This window comes from Scylla paramamosain, chromosome 13 (assembly GCF_035594125.1).
Source record: "Scylla paramamosain isolate STU-SP2022 chromosome 13, ASM3559412v1, whole genome shotgun sequence".
Taxonomy (NCBI): Eukaryota; Metazoa; Arthropoda; class Malacostraca; order Decapoda; family Portunidae; genus Scylla; species Scylla paramamosain.
In genome coordinates this window covers 16,349,217-16,368,406 of record NC_087163.1, presented here as the reverse complement: position 1 = coordinate 16,368,406, position 19,190 = coordinate 16,349,217, and the positions used below count along the sequence as shown (strand labels likewise).

Below are 19,190 nucleotides of genomic sequence, written 5' to 3'. Positions count from 1 at the left end.
TCTTTATGAATGCCTTTATGATAATGTTATTAGTGACAACCTCACAGATGCAGATGATATTGGGACAGATCATTACAGTAGTAAATGATCTTACTGACCTTGACTCCCTTTCCAATTATTGCAGTACTGAGGAATACAATTCGCACACTAGTACCGTGCCACAACCTTGCCGCAACATCTTCCACCTCATTGCTAAATCCCTTCAGAAAAAAAAAAATAATAATAATAGTCTATCGTCTCTCTTTAAATGGTTCAATAACCAACCTCACATTATTGCATTATCGGACACTTGGTTAAAGGATTCCAGCCAACATCCTAGAAGGCTATAGCGCTTATCATGCCTGTTGAGTCCATAGAGAACATGTGGGAGATACTCTTTTCATTAAATCTGACCTTCAAATTACACCTATTCAGCAATATACTTCTGTTAACGAAGACATAGAGATATGTAGTTATGTTAAAACTATCAACTAATTTTATATTTTCTTTTATATACAGACCGCATAGTAAGCATACTGCGGTGCAAGAATTCACACATATTACATAACATACTATCTCAGGATTAAAAAAAACATAATAATAATAATTATAATAAAATAAATAGATAAAATAAAAATAAAAATAATGATAATAACATTACCTACTCGGGGACATTAACATTAATCTCCTAGAACATTCTTCTCATCTACCAACTAACCACTTTTTTTTTTTTTATTCTATGCATACATTAAGTTACTTTCCCCACAGATCACGTCCTACTAGATTTTCGGATAATCCTAACTTAAGTCAACCCTCACTCCATTTGGACAAACTTCACTCCACCATCTACCTCTGGAAACATCCACTATCAGTCATCTGACCACCTCCCCAAACTTTCCTCCATATTTCACTAATGTCCGATTTTTGCACCAAACGTAAAATAGTCTACAAAATCTTTAATAGACTTCAACATAAATTATTTACCACTAATTTATCTGCAATTAATTGGGATGTTTTACTTAATTCTAATGACATAAATGTAAACTTCAATAATTTTAAGGAAACACTAAATCAGCTATATAACAAGTACTTCCCTATAGAAACTAAATTTGTAACTGTCGAACGACTGTCTAATCCATGGTTAACATCATAAATACTAAACTCGATTAAGTACAAAAGTAAATTATTTAAGATGTAAAAATTAGGAACTGTCAATCACAACGCTTACAAGTTATACCGTAACCAATTTACACAATTAAACAGAGTAGCAAAGTATGATTACTACATTATTTTTTTTCAGTAACTTTAAAAACAATACTAAGAAAATATGACAAGCTACTAATGAATTAGCAGGTCGTCATCAACTAAAAATAATGATACCCACCTTATCTGATTATGTCTTACTTAACAGGCCAGAAGAAATTGCAGATGTTCTTAATGATCCTTTCAGTGAAATTCCAACAAGAGTCAATGATACACTATCCCTTGCTATTAGAGAAGCCACTGATTATCTTTATGGAATTTATCAAAACTCAATGATTGTCCCTCCAGTCACTTCCACTAACGTGATGTATGTCATCAAGACACTCAAAAATAAAAAGTCATATGTTAATGAAATATCCGTCCACATATTTAAACGTAACACAAAAGAAATTGCTTACCCCACTACATTACCTTCTAATAATCAATATCCACTGGCAAATTTCCCTCTAATTTAAAAACTGAAAATATTACGCCTTGACACAAATTTGGCCCAAAAAGTGAGCCTAACAATTATCGTCCCATTTTCATCCTGTCTCTTTTCTCCAAAATATATGAATTATTAATGAAAAATAAATTATTGGCATATCTTGATAGCAAGAAAATTTTAAGTAGATGCCAGTATAGCTTTAGGTCAGGTTGTAATACTTTGATTCCTTCAGTGTGTTTTTCTCCCAACTCTATTCATCCCTTAACAATAGATTATCAGTCTTTTCCATCTTTTTTCAAGGTTTCAAGACACTTATCCACCAATTTTTTACCACTGCTTTGACCCTTTTATGGGACTGGCATTTCAGAGGGCATTTTTTTTATTAGATTTTTGTTGCCCTTGGCCAGTATCCTTCCTACATAAAAAAATAAATAAATCTTTGTTGACTTTTCGAAAGCCTTTGATACCGTTAACCAAAACATTCTCCTTGACAAATTATGTTTTTATGGTATACGCGGACCTATGCACTCCTGGTTCAAAGACTTTTTTTAGTTTGTTTTAGGGTCTATTTTGTTCATTATATATATTAACGATATTAGTATCATATTTACTTCCGCCAGATGACATAACCTTGTATTTCACAGAGTCTAATATTGAAGCGTCATTCACACAGGCTAATCAAGATCGTAACAAGTTACAGAATTGGTGTTAAAGTAATACTCACAATTAATACAGTACCAATAAAACTTTTTATATGTTATTTTCTAATAAAATTAATGTTTTCCTTCCTGATCTAATAATAAATGCTAGCATAATAAGTAGATCAAATAGTTTTTTTTGGGGGGAAGTCATGTTTGATTAAAATCAACTTTAAATCCCATGTAAAAAAAATCTCGAAAAAATTTTTCAAAAAGTACTGCCATACTGTACAGATTAAGAAATTTCATGCCATATGAAGTGTTAAAAACCCTGTATTATGCGCATATATATCCACACCTTCTTTACTGCAATCCAATCTGGTGTACCACTTATGTCACCCATCTAACATGCCTGAACTTACTACATAAATACGATCATTCGGATTATGACAAACACTTCTTATTTTGAGCACACCACCCCTCTCTTTAAACAAAAATCCTTAAACTTCGAGCAACATCTGGATCTAGTACCTGGGACAGCTGCACAATTTCTTCACGTATAAATCTAGGTAAATTTACAGTTTCAACTAATACTCCCCCCCTTGAACCCCAGTAACGTACTAGATCATCCCCCATAAGATACACTAACCTAATATTTTGTAACCTCCGAACTGGGGAAGGACTCCCTCCTGGACACCCTCATATGGTAAAATAACCTAACCTAACATTTTGTAACCTAAACGATAAGATCCATAAGATAAACTAATTTAACATTCTGAACCTTTTAACCAGTCTTTCTCCCCTCCACCCTCGGGCCCTACATAAGGTAAACTTATTATCAATTTTTGACGATAAAATGGTTACATTTTGTAGCCTAAACGATAAGGCTTCGCCCCCTCTGGACCCTCCATAAGATAAACTAATTTAACATTCTGAACCCTCTAACCAGTGCTTTTCCCCTCCACCCTCGGGCCCTACATAAGGTAAACTTATTATTGATTTTTGACAAGATAAAATGGGGCTAGAAATGCTCCAAACAGTGAGATGTGGAACCGTCACAAGGAACTCCATCCAGTTCCCAGGGAAGCCTTCTGTCTTTACTTATTTAGGAGATATAGCGCATTTTATGTAAAGTTCCATGTCTCATACTAAAAACACCGATAATGCCGATTAATAGGGTAAACAGACTTAGCAACCTTCAGTTTAAGGGTGGTACCTCAGCAATCTTTACTAAAGGGAACTTTGGCGGTGATCGTAAGGGACCTTACGCTTTGAGCATCGCTCTTAAGGGGGCTAAGGGATCTTTAGCACTTAAAGGGCTCTTAAGATTTTTGAGCATTCGGTCCCAGGAGCGGGCAAGTTGGTATGAACGTGTGGCTAGTGAAGGCCCGCAGATGAGAGTAGTGTGTTCTCCAGTGGGGAGAGTTGAAGTGAGTTAGACTTGCTTGATAGCCTGATGGGGGAGATTCGTTTGGCCAGTGCCGTGATGTTGCACCAGGAGGCTACGACCCCTTGTGGGCGAATTGAATGTGGCAAGGTTGTAGGGATGTCGTTACTTGATGATTCTAGTGTTTGTATAATGTGGGGGAGAAAGTACAGAAAAAAAGAGTAGGCTGTGTAGTAGAGAGAACAGAAGAGATGAGAGTAGATGGAGAAGTAGTTAAGGTAGAGGAAAGAGAAGATGATAGTCACAGGACAACCAGAAGCAGCCGTAGCTGCTGGACGAAGGGTGACCAAAATACGACTCCCTGTAGGACTAAAACCTCACCCCAGTGTAGCCAAGATCACAGGTTCTGGATGAGACACAGAGACAGATCTAGTGGGAGTAGGAGAAAACAACGTTTAAGTATGAAGGACCAAGTTGGAGCCCTGTTGTTTCTTGTAATTAAGATGACTGTGCTGTAGCATTCTGTTTTTGTAATTTGTATGCGCCCCCTTTGAATTTCAGGTAAATTGCTCTGACACCTTGGTGCGAGTAGTCATGTGTAGAGCCTTGAATTTGTTGTCTGTGCTAAGAATTTCGTAAGCTTGCATGCAACTTACAAAAAAAAAAATCTGTGGGGAGAGGGCGTATTATAGGCTGCCCAAATAGGAGAGAGAGAGAGAGAGAGAGAGAGAGAGAGAGAGAGAGAGAGAGAAAGGAGAGGGAACGCGGGACACGGACGAGTTGTGGTCACGTCGAGTTCAAAGACTCCCAGACTTACTCTAAGTTTTATGTAAATCTAAAGTTAATCTTCCCCATTTAATTTACCTAACCCCCTTTCTTTTTGAGGGCTGAGACTGCAGCAGTCTGTATATAATCTGTTTTGACCCAGCTCCCCAGATAAACTAGAATTTTTTAAACATAAACGTTTTGTTGTGATTTTGTGCAGCGTCGGTGGATGGCGGGCTGCCACCAACACCCTACCCCCTCCCTTCCCCATTCCACCCCCTTCTCCTTTGTCATATGACTTACCACACCTCATAGCAGAGCGTGGGACAAGCCTGCATCTCTTACTGTCCCTTTGATCAGTTGGTGTTCAGAAAGGCCAGGGAGAAGCCATGCAAGTTTGAAGCAGAGCAAGACAAGTAGACTAAGGTGGATATAAACTTTAGAGGGTTTTTGTTTGATAAGATATTATTTACGTATTTAAAGCAGTAAGCCCCTGCTAATGTAGGTAAAATATGAGTCTCCAGGAGCCTGCCTGCTGTTAAGCACCTTTAATCTGGATAACTATCTTTTCACACCTACTCCTTGGCTCTGGGCCGAGTGCTTTGGCATATCAGAGAGCGATTGGCTGGCTCATACTTTTGTCTGTTGGCTGCGTGTTCTTGTATATGTAGTATTTTGTGTTGTTAAATGTTATTGGGATCCAAAGTTTTGCTGAGAGCTTTGAAACCAGAGGATATAGAGATTCTCTGCCGTACAGTAAAGTTTACTTCCTCCTCGGGTTTTACCGTGTCTGTGTGGTATTGTCTTCTGGGAGGCTGTAAATGTTTCTGTCCTGATGGAGGAGGTAATATTGTGAGCGTGGGTGCTTTTGTCTCTAAATGGCGGTAGCTCATAGAACATTATAATCTCATAGTTGTTTGTCCTTTGCTTTAGCTGTGACCCCATATAGGACGTGGTTGTAGGATTTTTTTCTCAGCAAGCGAAGTGTGCTCGGTGTCTGATGGGGGTTTGTTATTCTTTACTCCACGCTCAGGTAAAGACAGAGGGGTGACATCATTTGTTTAACCACCACAGGAGACCAGAAGTGCCCTATATAGGTGATTTTGAGCCCTGCACTAGGCTACGAAGGTGGTAGTTTAGGGGGGCTGACCCAAGTTAATGGCAGTTGTGAGAGGGGCAGAACCTTGACAACAAGTGCCTTGTCATCCTAAAAGGGCTGTACATCATATTCATATATATATATATATATATATATATATATATATATATATATATATATATATATATATATATATATATATATATATATATATGATGTACAGCCCTTTTAGGATGACAAGGCACTTGTTGTCAAGACAGGAAATATAGAAAGCTTAGCCAGAAGAAGCCACATTGTTATCAAGCTCACCTTCAAGCAAGAAATAGTTGTAGAAGCAGCAAAGATGAGAAGAAACTTCAAAATAATCCAAGATCATCAAGAAAAAAGGCAGCCAAGCAAATAAAGGAGGGCTGCAACATAACAACACGGAAAGCAGATAAAGCGACAACCTCCGTCCTCATGAATACTTCAGACTACATAGACAAGATCAACGACATCCCGAAGGATGACACAAAGTTTGCAAAGTCAACAAAATACCAGACGGAAGCTCTGAAGAAAAAAAAAAACGCAACAAACTCATCTTCACCTGTAACGTCAAAAAAAAAAAAAAAAAAAACACCATCAAGTTTAAGAAACTCATCGGAGTGTATGGCATGGGCTACTGATATAGCAGTGTAGATACACACAAACCAGGAAACAAAAAAAAAAAAAAAAACTATTATCTTGTAGATACCCACTCCTACTTACGACATCACTAAGAAGCTCTGCTCCATACTGACCCCCTAGTTAGGTACTAGCCACCTACAGCCTGAATTCAACCACGGACTCCCTGGATATCCTAAAAAAACATTAAGTTATGAGGGACCATTGGATGACTAGATGTCAAGTCCCTCACGAGCGTCCAGATTCAGCGAATCATCATCTACATAAATGATCGTGTATGCTACTACGGCAACATCCCTACCCTTGACATCCCTGAGAAAACGGTCTGCGATCTCCGCGAATGCTGTACTCAAGAGTTCATCTACCCCAGCGGAGAAAAGTATCTTTTTTTTTTTTCTATGTAGGAAGGACACTGGCAAAGGGCAAAAAAAATCCAATAAAAAAAAATGCCCACTGAAATGCCAGTCACCATAAAAGGGTCAAAGCAGTAGTCATAAATTGATGAATAAGTGTCTTGAAACCCCTCTTGAAGGAATTCAAGTCATAGGAAGGTGGAAATACTGAAGCAGGTACGCAGTTCCAGAGTTTACCACAGAAAGGGATGAATGATTGAGAATACTAGTTAACTCTTGCGTTAGAGAGGTGGACAGAATAGGAGATGAGAGAAAAAAGAGTCTTTTGCAGCGAGGCCACGGGAGGAGGGAAGGCATGCAGTTAGCAAGATCAGAAGAACAGTCAGCATGAAAATAGCGGTACAAGACAGCTAGATATGCAACATGGCGGCGGTGAGAGAGAGGCTGAAGACAGTTAGAGGAGAAGAGTTGATGAGACGAAAAGCTTTTGATTCCACCCTGTCTAGAAGAGCTGTATGAGCATGAGTGGAACACCCCCAGACTTCCAAAGTGGAGCACATTCTGACCCTCTTTCCTTTTGCAGAGATCTCCATTCTTAGAGACTTCAATGTTCACCACCAGCTTTGGCTTTCCTCTCCCTTCACTGACCATCCTGGTGAACTAGCCTACAACTTTGCTATCCTCCATGACCTAGAGCAATTGGTACAACACCCTACTCGTATTCCTGACCGTCTTAGAGATACACCCAACATTCTTGACCTTTTCCTGACCTCTAATCCTTCTGCTTATGCTGTCACCCTTTCTTCTCCGTTGAGCTCCTCCGATCACAATCTCATATCTGTATCTTGTCCTATCGCTCCAGTCCCTCCTCAGGATCCACCTAAACGAAGGTGCCTCTGGCGTTTTGCCTCTGCTAGTTGGGGGGACCTGAGGAGGTATTTTGCTGATTTTCCTTGGAATGATTACTGCTTCTGTGTCAGAGACCCGTCTTTGTGTGCTGAGCGCATAACAGAGGTGATAGTGTCTGACATGGAGGCGTACATTCCTCACCCTTTTTCTCGTCCTAAACCTTTTAAAACTTTCTTTAACACAGCTTGTTCTCGTGCTATACATGATAGAGAGGTGGCACACAAAAGGTACTTAAGCCTTCCATCACCAGAATCTCATGCACTTTATATTTCTGCCCGGAACCATGCCAAGTCTGTTCTCCAACTAGCCAAAAACTTCTTCTTCTTTCCCTCTTTTATTTCAACCAGATGGCACCACTGCTATCCCATCTATTTCTAAAGCTGAACTCTTCACTCAAACCTTTGCTAAAAACTCTTCCTTGAACGATCCTGGGCTTGTTCCTCCCTCTCCTCCATCCTCCGACTACTTCATGCCACGTATTAAAATTCTTCGCAATGATGTTTTTCATGGCCTTGCTTGCCTAAACCTTCGGAAGGCTTATGGACCTGATGGGGTACCTCCTATTGTTCTCCGAAACTGTGCCTCCGTGCTTGCACCTTGCCTAGTCAAACTCTTTCAGCTCTGTCTGTCAAAATCTACCTTTCCTTCTTGCTGGAAGTTTGCCTACATTCAACCTGTTTCTAAAAAGGGTGACTGTTCTAATTCCTCAAACTACCGTCCTATTGATTTAATTTCCTGCCTATCTAAAGTTTTTGAAACGATCTTCAACAAGAAGATTCTTAAACATTTATCACTTCACAACCTTCTATCTGATCACCAGTACGGGTTCCGTCAAGGTCGCTTTACTGGTGATCTTCTGGTTTTCCTTACTGAGTCTTGATCATCCTCTTTTAGAGATTTTGGTGAAACTTTTGCTGTTACCTTGGACATATCAAAAGCTTTTGATAGAGTCTTGCACAAAGCTTTGATTTCCAAACTACCCTCCTACTGCTTCTATCCTTCTCTCTGAAACTTCATCTCAAGTTTCCTTTCTGACCGTTCTATTGCTGTTGTGGTAGACGGTCACTGTTCTTCTCCTAAATCTATTAACAGTGGTGTTTCTCAGGGTTCTATCCTGTCACCCACTCTCTTCTTATTATTCATTAATGATCTTCTAAACCAAACTTCTTGTCCTATCCACTTCTACGCTGATGATACCACCCTGCACTTTTCCACGTCTTTTCATAGACGTCCAACCGTTCAGGAAGTAAACATTTCGCGTAGGGAAGCCACATAACGCTTGACTTCTGATTTTTCTAAAATTTCTGATTTCGGCAGATTTAACTTGGTATTGTTCAATGCCTCAAAAACTCAATTCCTCCATCTATCAACTCGACACAACTTTTCAGACAACTATCCCCTCTTCTTCAATGACACTGAACTGTCCCCCTCCTCTACACTGAACATCCTCGGTCTGTCCTTTACTTATAATCTGAACTGGAAACTTCACTTCTCATCTCTAGGTAAAACAGCTTATATGAAGTTAGGTGTTCTGAGACGTCTCCGCCAGTTTTTCTCATCCCCCCAGCTGCTAACTCTGTACAAGGGCCTCTATCATGTATTACACGAGAACAAGTTGTGTTTAACCAAGGTTTAGAAGGTTTAGAACGAGAAAAAGAGTGAGGAATGTACGCCTCCATGCCAGACACTATCACCTCTGTTATGCGTTCAGCACACAAAGACGGGTCTCTAACACGGAAGCAGTAGTCATTTCTAGGAAAATCAGCAAAATAAATTCTCAGGTTCCTCCAACTAGCAGAGGCAAAACGCCAGAGGCACCTTCGCTTAGGGGAATCCTGAGGAGAGATTGGAGCGATAGGACAAGATAAATATATGAGATTGTGATCGAAGGAGCCCAATGGAAAAGAAAGGGTGGCAGTATAAGCAGAAGGATTATAGGTCAGGAAAAGGTCAAGAATGTTGGGCGTATCTCCAAGACGGTCAGGAATACGAGTAGGGTGTTGCACCAATTGCTCTAGATCGTGGAGGATAGCAAAGTTGTAGGCTAGTTCACCAGGATGGTCAGTAAAGGGAGAGGAAAGCCAAATCTGGTGGTGAACATTGAAGTCTGCAAGAATGGAGATCTCTGCCAAAGGGAAAAAGGGTCAGAATGTGCTCCACTTTGAAAGTTAAGCAGTCAAAACATTTTTCATAGTCAGAGGAGTTAGGTGAGAGGTATACAACACAGATAAATTTAGTTTGAGAGTGACTCTGCAGTCGTAGCCAGATGGTGGAAAACTTGGAAGATTCAAGAGTGTGGGCACGAGAGCAGGTTAAGTCATTGCGCACACAAACGCAGCATTGAGCTTTGGATCGAAAATGAAGATAGAGAAAGTAGGAGGGAACAGAAAAGGGGCTACTGTCAGTTGCCTCAGACATCTGAGTTTCGGTGAGGAAAATAAGATGAGGTTTAGAACAGGAGAGGTGGTGCTCTACAGATTGAAAATTAGATCTTAAACCGCGAATGTTGCAGAAGTTAATGAAGAAAAAGTTGAGGGGGGTGTCAAGACACTTAGGGTCTTCGACAGAAAGGCAGTCCGACCTGGGGACATTTATGGTCCCCTCCTCAGATGGGGACTATGAGGCTGGTGTGGGAGTCGCCATGATGATTTTAAAATTTTTGAGTGAAGGGTGTGTGTGTTATTAGGTGCTTGTAGTTTTGTGTGGAGGAAGAGAGTTGTCTTTAGAGGGCAGGCTGTGACTGCCCCTTTGTGTTGTGAAACACGAAGAAAAACGTTCAGTGAGGTCACAGCTGGGTTTAATGATAAGTTCACAGTATCCCCTGAACAGTGCTTTAGACCTTGCTGGGAGTAATTATCGTTTCGGCTCGTGTCTACTGCCTCCTCATACTAGGAAATATATATGAGCTTTGTCTAGTATTGTGTAGGTAGGTGGTCAGAATACAGATAAACTTTTGGTAAAAGCAGTTGCAGATATATTAATAAAATAAAACTGTACAATTGATAATTAAGTGAAGTCACCAGGGACCCAAATGTCCACCACCAAAGTAAGGCGGACAAGGACTTCTGATGTTGGGGTGGTTGCTGGTCCGGTTCAGGTCATAGCCAGAGCTGGCGTCCTAAAGACAAAGCGATGAGGGTTGACCTCATTCTTATGTGGTGATAGGCGAGCGGCTAGAGGCTTGACGTCAGGTCCCAGGGGACCGGAAAATGGAATGCAGGTCCGGGCGAAGCCTCCCACCACGAGTATATACAAACTGAAGGTGTTACTATATGGTCTCCACTCGGAGTACTATTAGCAAACTTTTTGATGTGGTCTGTGGAAGAGAGAGTCTTCAAGAAAATTAAGAAACCAGATACATCGGTGACATTTTCATAAAAAAAAAAAAAAAACACGAAGAAAATAAATAGAACAACTAAGATGCTAAGATGGGACATCAAGTCCCAGGGGACCAGAAAATGGAATGCAGGACCGGGTGAAGCATCCCACCACGAGTATAGACAAATTGATGCTGTTGCTACAGGTTGTCCACTCGGAGTACTACTAGCAAACTTATTTATGTGGTCTGTGGAAGAAACAGTCTTCAAGAAAATTAAGAAACCAGATACATCGACGACATTTTCATGAAAAAAAATATAATAAATAAAAAACACGAAGAAAATAAAATATATAGAACAACTAAGATGGTGCCTGCAAGAAACCCCGGGACTAAACTTCACCATCGAACACCGGGTCAACGGAGCAATACCATTCCTGGACATCCTGATAAGAAAAGATAAAAAAAACTTCAACACCAACGTTTACGTGGAACCCACAAACCCTGGCCACTGCCTGATCAGGAACAGCGAGTGCCCCCAACGATACAAGGATTCTACTATCGCAGTGTATATTCGAAGGGCACTCACTCACTGCAGTACCTGGAAGCAAATCCATCAAGTAACAGAACTCTCTACACAAGTACTACTAAACAACTGCTTCTACAAAAGAGACATAGACACCAAACAAAGAGAATTATGGATCGCTGTCACCAGGGAGGAGGACCTATGAGGAGGAAAGAAACCATCGCATTGACATTTTACAGAGCGCAGTACACCAGCGTCTACAAAGAAGAAGAGTTCTAAAGCAAATATTGAAGAACTTCACATGAACTGACCCTGAAAAACATCTGAACGAACTCGGTCATCTACTGTAAAAACAATAAAACAAGCCCAGCGACAAGAAAGGATAACTTCAGTTATCACATGACGTCTACAGGTTCACCTGTAAAAAAGGTAACTGTGAAGCCCTTCCCTCCACTCATGTAGGCATGATTACAATGAAGCTGTCCAGACGCCTCTACTATCATCTCACGTCAGGCACCCCAAAGAAATAGGAAAAATATTAGAAGAGAACACAGAAATCACGGCCTGGTACGACTAAAAGCGCCTTGCTATCCTAGAAGCGCTGTACATCAAGGAAGATGAGCCGAGGCTCAACATCCTCCCTTTCCTCCACCCTCCGACTACTTCATGCTACCCATTAAGATCTTTCGCAGTGATTTTTCCATGCCTTCATTAGCCTCAACCCTCGGAAGGCTTATGGACCTTATAGGATTTCTCCTACTGTTCTCCGAAACTGTGCCCCCGTGCTTTCACCTTGCTTGGTCTTCCTCCCTTAAGAAAAGAAAAATAAGTAATAATAAAATAAAATAAAGTAAGTAAATAAATAAACACATAAAAATATTCCGTGCACGAACAATTTTTTTTTTGTTTTGTTTTTGTTTTGCATGATGTTCCTCTTGAGCAGCATGCCAATATCGCAGCCGATGAGAGACATTAAAGTGCACACAAAATAATATTATTTGCCAAAAAAACATAACCCGAACAAAATCTTACATTCTCTATAAACGAGAACTTGTTATCGTCTAAGGAAGCAAACGAGAGAGAGAGAGAGAGAGAGAGAGAGAGAGAGAGAGAGAGAGAGAGAGAGAGAGAGAGAGAGAGAGAGAGAGAGAGAGAGAGAGAGAGAGAGAGAGAGAGAGAGAGAGAGAGAGAGAGTGAGAACACCCATCAATGCCTCTGACAGGGAGAAAATGTTGGATCACTATGACACACACACACACACACACACACACACACACACACACACACACACACACACACACACACACACACACACACACACACACACATACACACACACGCACACGTAACTCGCATTCCATCATTATTTTTTTTATTTTTTTATGTAGGAAGGACACTGGCCAAGGGCAACAAAAATCCAATAAAAAAATATGCCCATTGAAATGCCAGTCCCATAAAAGGGTCAAAGCAGTGGTCAAAAATTGATGAATAAGTGTCTTGAAACCTCCCTCTTGAAGGAATTCAAGTCATAGGAAGGTGGAAATACAGAAACAGGCAGGGAGTTCCAGAGTTTACCAGAGAAAGAGATGAATGATTGAAAATACTGGTTAACTCTTGCGTTAGAGAGGTGGACAGAATAGGGGTGAGAGAAAGAAGAAAATATTGTGAAGCGAGGCCGCGGGAGGAGGGGAGGAATGCAGTTAGCAAGATCAGAAGAGCAGTTAGCATGAAAATAGCGGCAGAAGACAGCTAGATATGCAACATTGCGGCGGTGAGAGAGAAGCTGAAGACAGTCAGTTAGAGGAGAGAAGTTGATGAGACGAAAAGCTTTTGATTCCACCCTGTCTAGAAGAGCAGTGTGAGTGGAACCCCCCCCCCCGGACATGTGAAGCATACTCCATACATGGACGGATAAGGCCCTTGTACAGAGTTAGCAGCAGGGGGGGGTTAGAAAAACTGGCGGAGACGTCTCAGAACGCCTAACTTCATAGAAGCTGTTTTACCTAGAGATGAGATGTGAAGTTTTCATTTCAGATTATAAGTAAAGGACAGACCGAGGATGTTCAGTGTAAAAGAGGGGGGCAGTTGAGTGTCATTGAAGAAGAGGGGATAGTTGTCTGGAAGGTTGTGTCGAGTTGATAGATGGAGGAATTGAGTTTTTGAGGCATTGAACAATACCAAGTTTGCTTGCCCCAATCATCCCCAATCAGAAATTTTAAAAAGATTAGAAGTCAAGCGTTCTGTGCCTTCCCTGCGTAAAATGTTTACCTCCTGAAGGGTTGGACGTCTTTGAAAAGACGTGGAAAAGTGCAGGGCGGTATCATCAGCGTAGGTTAGGTTAGGTATAGAGGTTTGGTTTAGAAGATCATTAATGAATAATAAGAAGAGAGTGGATGACAGGACAGAACCCTGAGGAACACCACTGTTAATAGATTTAGGAGAAGAAAAGTGGCCGTCTACCACAGCAGCAATAGAACGGTCAGAAAGGAAACTTGAGATGGAGTTACAGAGAGAAGGATAGAAACCGTAGGAGAGTAGTTTGGAAATCAAAACTTTGTGCCAGACTCTCTCAAAAGCTCCAAGGCAACAGCAAAAGTTTCACCAAAATCTCTAAAAGAGGATGACCAAGACTCAGTAAGGAAAGCCAGAAGATAACCAGTAGAGCGGCCTTGACGGAACCCATACTGGCGATCAGATAGAAGGTTGTGAAGTGATAAATGTTTAAGAATCTTCCTGTTGAGGATAGATTAAAAAACTTTAGATAGGCAGGAAATTAAAGCAATGGGACGGTAGTTTGCGGGATTAGAACGGTCACCCTTTTTAGGAACAGGTTGAATGTAGGCAAACTTCCAGCAAGAAGGAAAGGTAGATGTTGACAGACAGAGCTGAAAGAGTTTGACTAGGCAAGGTGCAAGCACGGAGGCACAGTTTCGGAGAACAATAGGAGGGACCCCATCGGTTCCATAAGCCTTCCGAGGGTTTAGGCCAGCGAGGGCATGGAAAACATCATTGCGAAGAATTTCAATAGCTGGCATGAAGTAGTCAGAGGGTGGAGGAGAGGGAGGAACAAGCCCAGAATCGTCCAAGGTAGCGTTTTTAGCACAGGTTTGAGCGAAGAGTTCACCTTTAGAAATAAATGTGATAGCAGTGGTGCCATCTGGTTGAAATAGAGGAGGGAAAGAAGAGGTAAAGTTATTGGAGATATTTTTGGCTAGATGCCAGAAGTCACGAGGGGAGTTAGATCTTGAAAGGTTTTGACATTTTCTGTTAATGAAGGAATTTTTGGCTCGTTGGAGAACAGACTTGGCATGGTTCCGGGCAGAAATATAAAGTCCATGAGATTCTGGTGATGGAAAGTTTAAGTACCTTTTATGGGTCACCTCTCTATCATGTATAGCACGAGAACAAGCTGTGTTAAACCAAGGTTTAGAAGGTTTAGGACGAGAAAAAGAGTGAAGAATGTACGCCTCCATGCCAGACACTATCACTTCTGTTATGCACTCAGCACACAAAGGCGGGTCTCGGACACGGAAACAGTAGTCATTCCAAGGAAAATCAACGAAATACCTCCTCAGGTCCCCCCAACTAGCAGAGGCAAAACGCCAGAGGCACCTTCGCTTAGGTGGATCCTGAGGAGGGATTGGAGCGATAGCACAAGATAAAGATATGAGATTTTGATCGGAGGAGCCCAACGGAGAAAAAAGGATGACAGCATAAGCAGAAGGATTAGAGGTCAGGAAAAGGTCAAGAATGTTGGGTGTATCTCTAAGACGGTCAGGAATACGAGTAGGGTGTTGCACCAATTGCTCTAGGTCATGGAGGATTGCAAAGTTGTAGGCTAGTTCACCAGGATGGTCAGTGAAGGGAGAGAAAAGCCAAAGCTGGTGGTGAACATTGAAGTCTCCAGGAATGGAGATTTCTGCAAAAGGGAAATTGTCAGAATGTGCTCCACTTTGGAAATTAAGCAGTCAAAACATTTTTCACAGTCAGAGGAGTTAGGTGAGAGGTATACAGTACAAATAAATTTAGTATGAGAGTGACTCTGTAGTCGTAGCCAGATGGTAGAAAACTCGGAAGATTCAAGAGCGTGGGCACGAGAGCAGGTTAAGTCATTGCGCACACAAACGCAGCATCCAGCTTTGGATCGAAAATGAGGATAGAGAAAGTAGGAGGGAACAGAAAAGGGGCTAATGTCAGTTGCCTCAGACACCTGAGTTTCAGTGAGGAAAAGAAGATGAGGTTTAGAAGAGGAGAGGTGGTGTTCTACAGATTAAAAATTAGATCTTAGACCGCGAATGTTGCAGAAGTTAATGAAGAAAAAGTTGAGGGGGGGTCAAGACACTTAGGGTCGTCGACAGAAAGGCAGTCCGACCTGGGGACATTTATGGTCCCCTCCCCAGATGGGGACTCCGAGGCTGGTGTGGGAGTCGCCATGATGATTTTAAAATTTTTGAGTGAAGGGTGTGTGTGTTATTAGGTGCTTGTAGTTTTGTGTGGAGGAAGAGAGTTGTCTTTAGAGGGCAGGCTGTGACTGCCCCCTTGTGTTGTGAGACACAAAGGGAAATGTTCAGTGAGGTCACAGCTGGGTTTAATGATAAGTTCACAGCACCCTTTGAACAGTGCTTTGGACCTCACTGGGAGTAATTATCGTTTCGGCAGGTGTCTAATGCATTTGTTGTATTGGTAGAAAGAAAATGAAAACTTAATTACTGTCGTTGTTCTGTGCAACAGGAAGCAAACTCTGAAGGGAATGCTTACTACTACTACTACTATTACTACTATTACTACTACTACTATTAATAATAATAATAATAATAATAATAATAATAATAATAATAATAATAATAATAATAATAATAATAATACGACTACTACTACTGCTACTACTACTACGTTTTCTACTGCTACTTCTGCTGCTGCTACTACTGCTCTTGGTACTAATAATACTACTAGTGGTATTATTATTACTGCTGCCATTACTGCTGCTGCTGCCACTACTATTACTACTACTACTACTACTACTACTACTACTACTACTATATTACTGTTAATAGTACTACTGCTACCATTCCTACTATATTACTCACCAGAAAAAATAAAGGAACACTACTATCTATATCAGGCACCATGTCAAAGCGTCACAGATGGCATTTTAGAAGAAAAAATTTGAGACTTCCACCCCATCAATGAAAATATGCTTTGGTGCCATATGTAGACATATGAGATTTGTAAGGATGGCCCCTAAAATTGCAACAGGGGGTAATTTTTCATGCAGTGTTTAACTTTCAAATAACATGGAATAATAGCAAAGGTGAAGAACAGGGCGTGTCAAGTTGTTCCGGAGGCTGTTACGCATAATAAGGCGGGTTGGCACACGCGCACTTTTTGGGCACGACGTGGCACGAGGTGAGTGCGCACCCAATTCGCGCCAACTCGTGCCCAACAGCGCGGCAGCTCGTGCAGACCTCTTGCCACCAAGTCGGGGAAGTCGAGGCAGGTGGCACGACGTCGCGTTAAAATTAAAACAGTTTCATTTTTTTTCCCGACGTGGTACGAAGTGGCGACGTCGGCCCCACCTCGTGCCATCACCTCGTGACACCTCGTACCCTGTTCGAGACACCTCGCGCCTATTGGCACGACGTCGCGCCTGGCGCGCAGTGGTGCGAGCTCGTGCTACCTGGGCGCGAGGTGTCACGAGGTGTGGTGCGGGGTGGTACGAGGTTAGTGCGAGGTGGGCGCGACGTTAGTCCGAGGTGGGCACGAAGTTAGCGCGAGGTGGTGGCGAGCTGTATAATTGCCTCTCACGTGACCTGATCCAAGGGGTATATAAACAGCACCCGTGGGCCACATGGTCACTTATCTCGCAAACACAGACAGAAGAAGAACCCTCCCATCTCCAGCCAACCTTTCCAAGATGCCCAAGAAAGGCAAGCAGCAAGCACCACAGCAGGAGTCTTCCCCGAGTCTGCAGGAGGAAGAAACTGGTGATGTTCCTCCTGAGGTTCCTGACGACACTGACGTTCCTGATGTGAAGTGGTGAAGGTACAACCTGTTGCTGGGCTCTCCAGGAAACGCACTCGGCCATCCAAGAAAGACGTTCAGGACTACCCCTTCAACGACGACCAACTGAGGGAGATAGCAAACTACGTCCAGTTGCATCCAGAGCTCTACGATAAGCGGAACGAGAAGTGGCTGAATCCGGCGTGGAAGGAGAGCCTCTGGAAGGACCTGGCCCAAACTTTCTCGGACTGTTCTTACCAGCAGGTGAAGAAGGTGGTGGACAAGAAGAGAACAGATTTTGGGAAAATCGAGAAGAGGGAGAGCAAGAGTGGATCAGCAGCCAGGCCGAGGACGCAGAGGGAGCAGAAGATCGTCGAGGTTTGGGCCTTCCTGGCAGGTCACATCGCCCACGAAAGTACGCACCCTAGTGATGACTTCGGCAGACAAGGTGACGATCAAGATTCCTCCAGCCATGAGTCTGTCCTATCGGCCCACTCAATTGCCAGGAGGAAGAGGAAGAAGGAACGGCAGGAGGAGGAACTATACAGCCCACGATCCACCAAATCTACCCAGGAGAGCAGTGCCATCCAAGAACTACTCCAGAGTGCACAGCTGCTAGCTACACGAAAACCACCAGTCGAGGGACCTGACGCTGACATCCGGCAGTTTGTTGAATTTATGTACACTCGCCTGAAGAAGGTTTCCCCCATGCATCATGGAGTACTCTTCTCCAAGATCGCGTACATGATCAGCCTCATGGAGGAACCAGTGATGGCCAGGAGTGCTATTAAAGACCCGAGGAGGTTGCTGGATTCTGTGCCCATGCCACTAGGAGTTGCGAGCCCATCGCACCTGTGGCAGCCTCCTGCACCGCCTACTCTTGCTCCTGCTCCTCCTCCTCCTCCTCCAGTCTATCATCAGCCGCAGTACCAGCAGCCACATTACTCGCAGCCCCAATACCAACAACAACAGTACCAACAGCCTCAACAACAACAGTACCAACAGCCTCAACAACAATACCAGCCTCAACAATCAGAACAGCAACAGTTCCCTCAGCAGCCACAGCAGCAGCAGGTGCCCACCCCAATACAGTGGGAATCTATACTCGGCTGTTCACCGTCCCCCGTCAAGACCCTGGAGCACACAAGTACGACCACCAAACTCCAGGGCCAGAAGACGAAATCGCCGGCGAAAAAGGCCATAATGTTCCCCATGATCGAGACGCCGAAGGGCTACGAGGCGGAGGATAGCGACGAGTAAATGTAAACAAAATAAAAATGTATTGCATATAAAAATATGTTAAAATGTATGAAATAAATATGAAAAAAACAACTATATTTTTTCCCTTTTCATTTATAATATAAGTATGGATATAAAATAATAACTGGTAAAAGGAGACATTAGAAACACTTTTTTAATGTTTCCTTTTACCAGTAAAAAAAAATTATAAACTACAAACTGAATATAAATAATTGGGACATAAATGGTAAAAGAGAAAAAAAATATACTAAAACTTGGGAAGTTAAGAAATGGATTGAAAATTGAGGATTTGAAATGATAACAGATAAAAGGGAATAATGAAGAGTTGGTAATAAAGAACTTGGAAAATAATAACTGAATATATAAATAAGGTATTGAAATAATAACTGGTAAAAGGTAAAACACTTGGAAAATTAAATCAGAGAATCACACATGGAAAAGGTACTGTCCCCATAATATATATATATATATATATATATATATATATATATATATATATATATATATATATATATATATATATATATATATATATATATATATATATATATATATATATATATATATGAACATTTTATAGCTTTGATATATCCATCAAGTATAGA

The 19,190-nt window shown here is 41.8% G+C and overlaps 1 protein-coding gene across 1 annotated transcript; it reads left to right on the top strand.

Annotated features, from left to right (window-relative positions):
- Positions 1-17,239: 17,239 nt before the first annotated feature.
- On the top strand, positions 17,240-18,585 carry LOC135106200 (uncharacterized). The gene is made up of 2 exons (XM_064014975.1): positions 17,240-17,361; positions 17,394-18,585. The coding sequence occupies exons 1-2, from the start codon at positions 17,240-17,242 to the stop codon at positions 18,583-18,585; spliced, it is 1,314 nt and encodes a 437-aa protein (XP_063871045.1).
- The last annotated feature ends 605 nt before the right edge of the window (positions 18,586-19,190 follow it).

Bases quoted from the DNA above. Each gene is read 5' to 3' on its own strand.
- LOC135106200 (XM_064014975.1), top strand. From the start codon at position 17,240: ATGCCCAAGAAAGGCAAGCAGCAAGCACCACAGCAGGAGTCTTCCCCG. The intron at 17,362-17,393 runs GTGAAGGTACAA...TGGGCTCTCCAG, and splicing joins GACGTTCCTGATGTGAAGTG to GAAACGCACTCGGCCATCCA.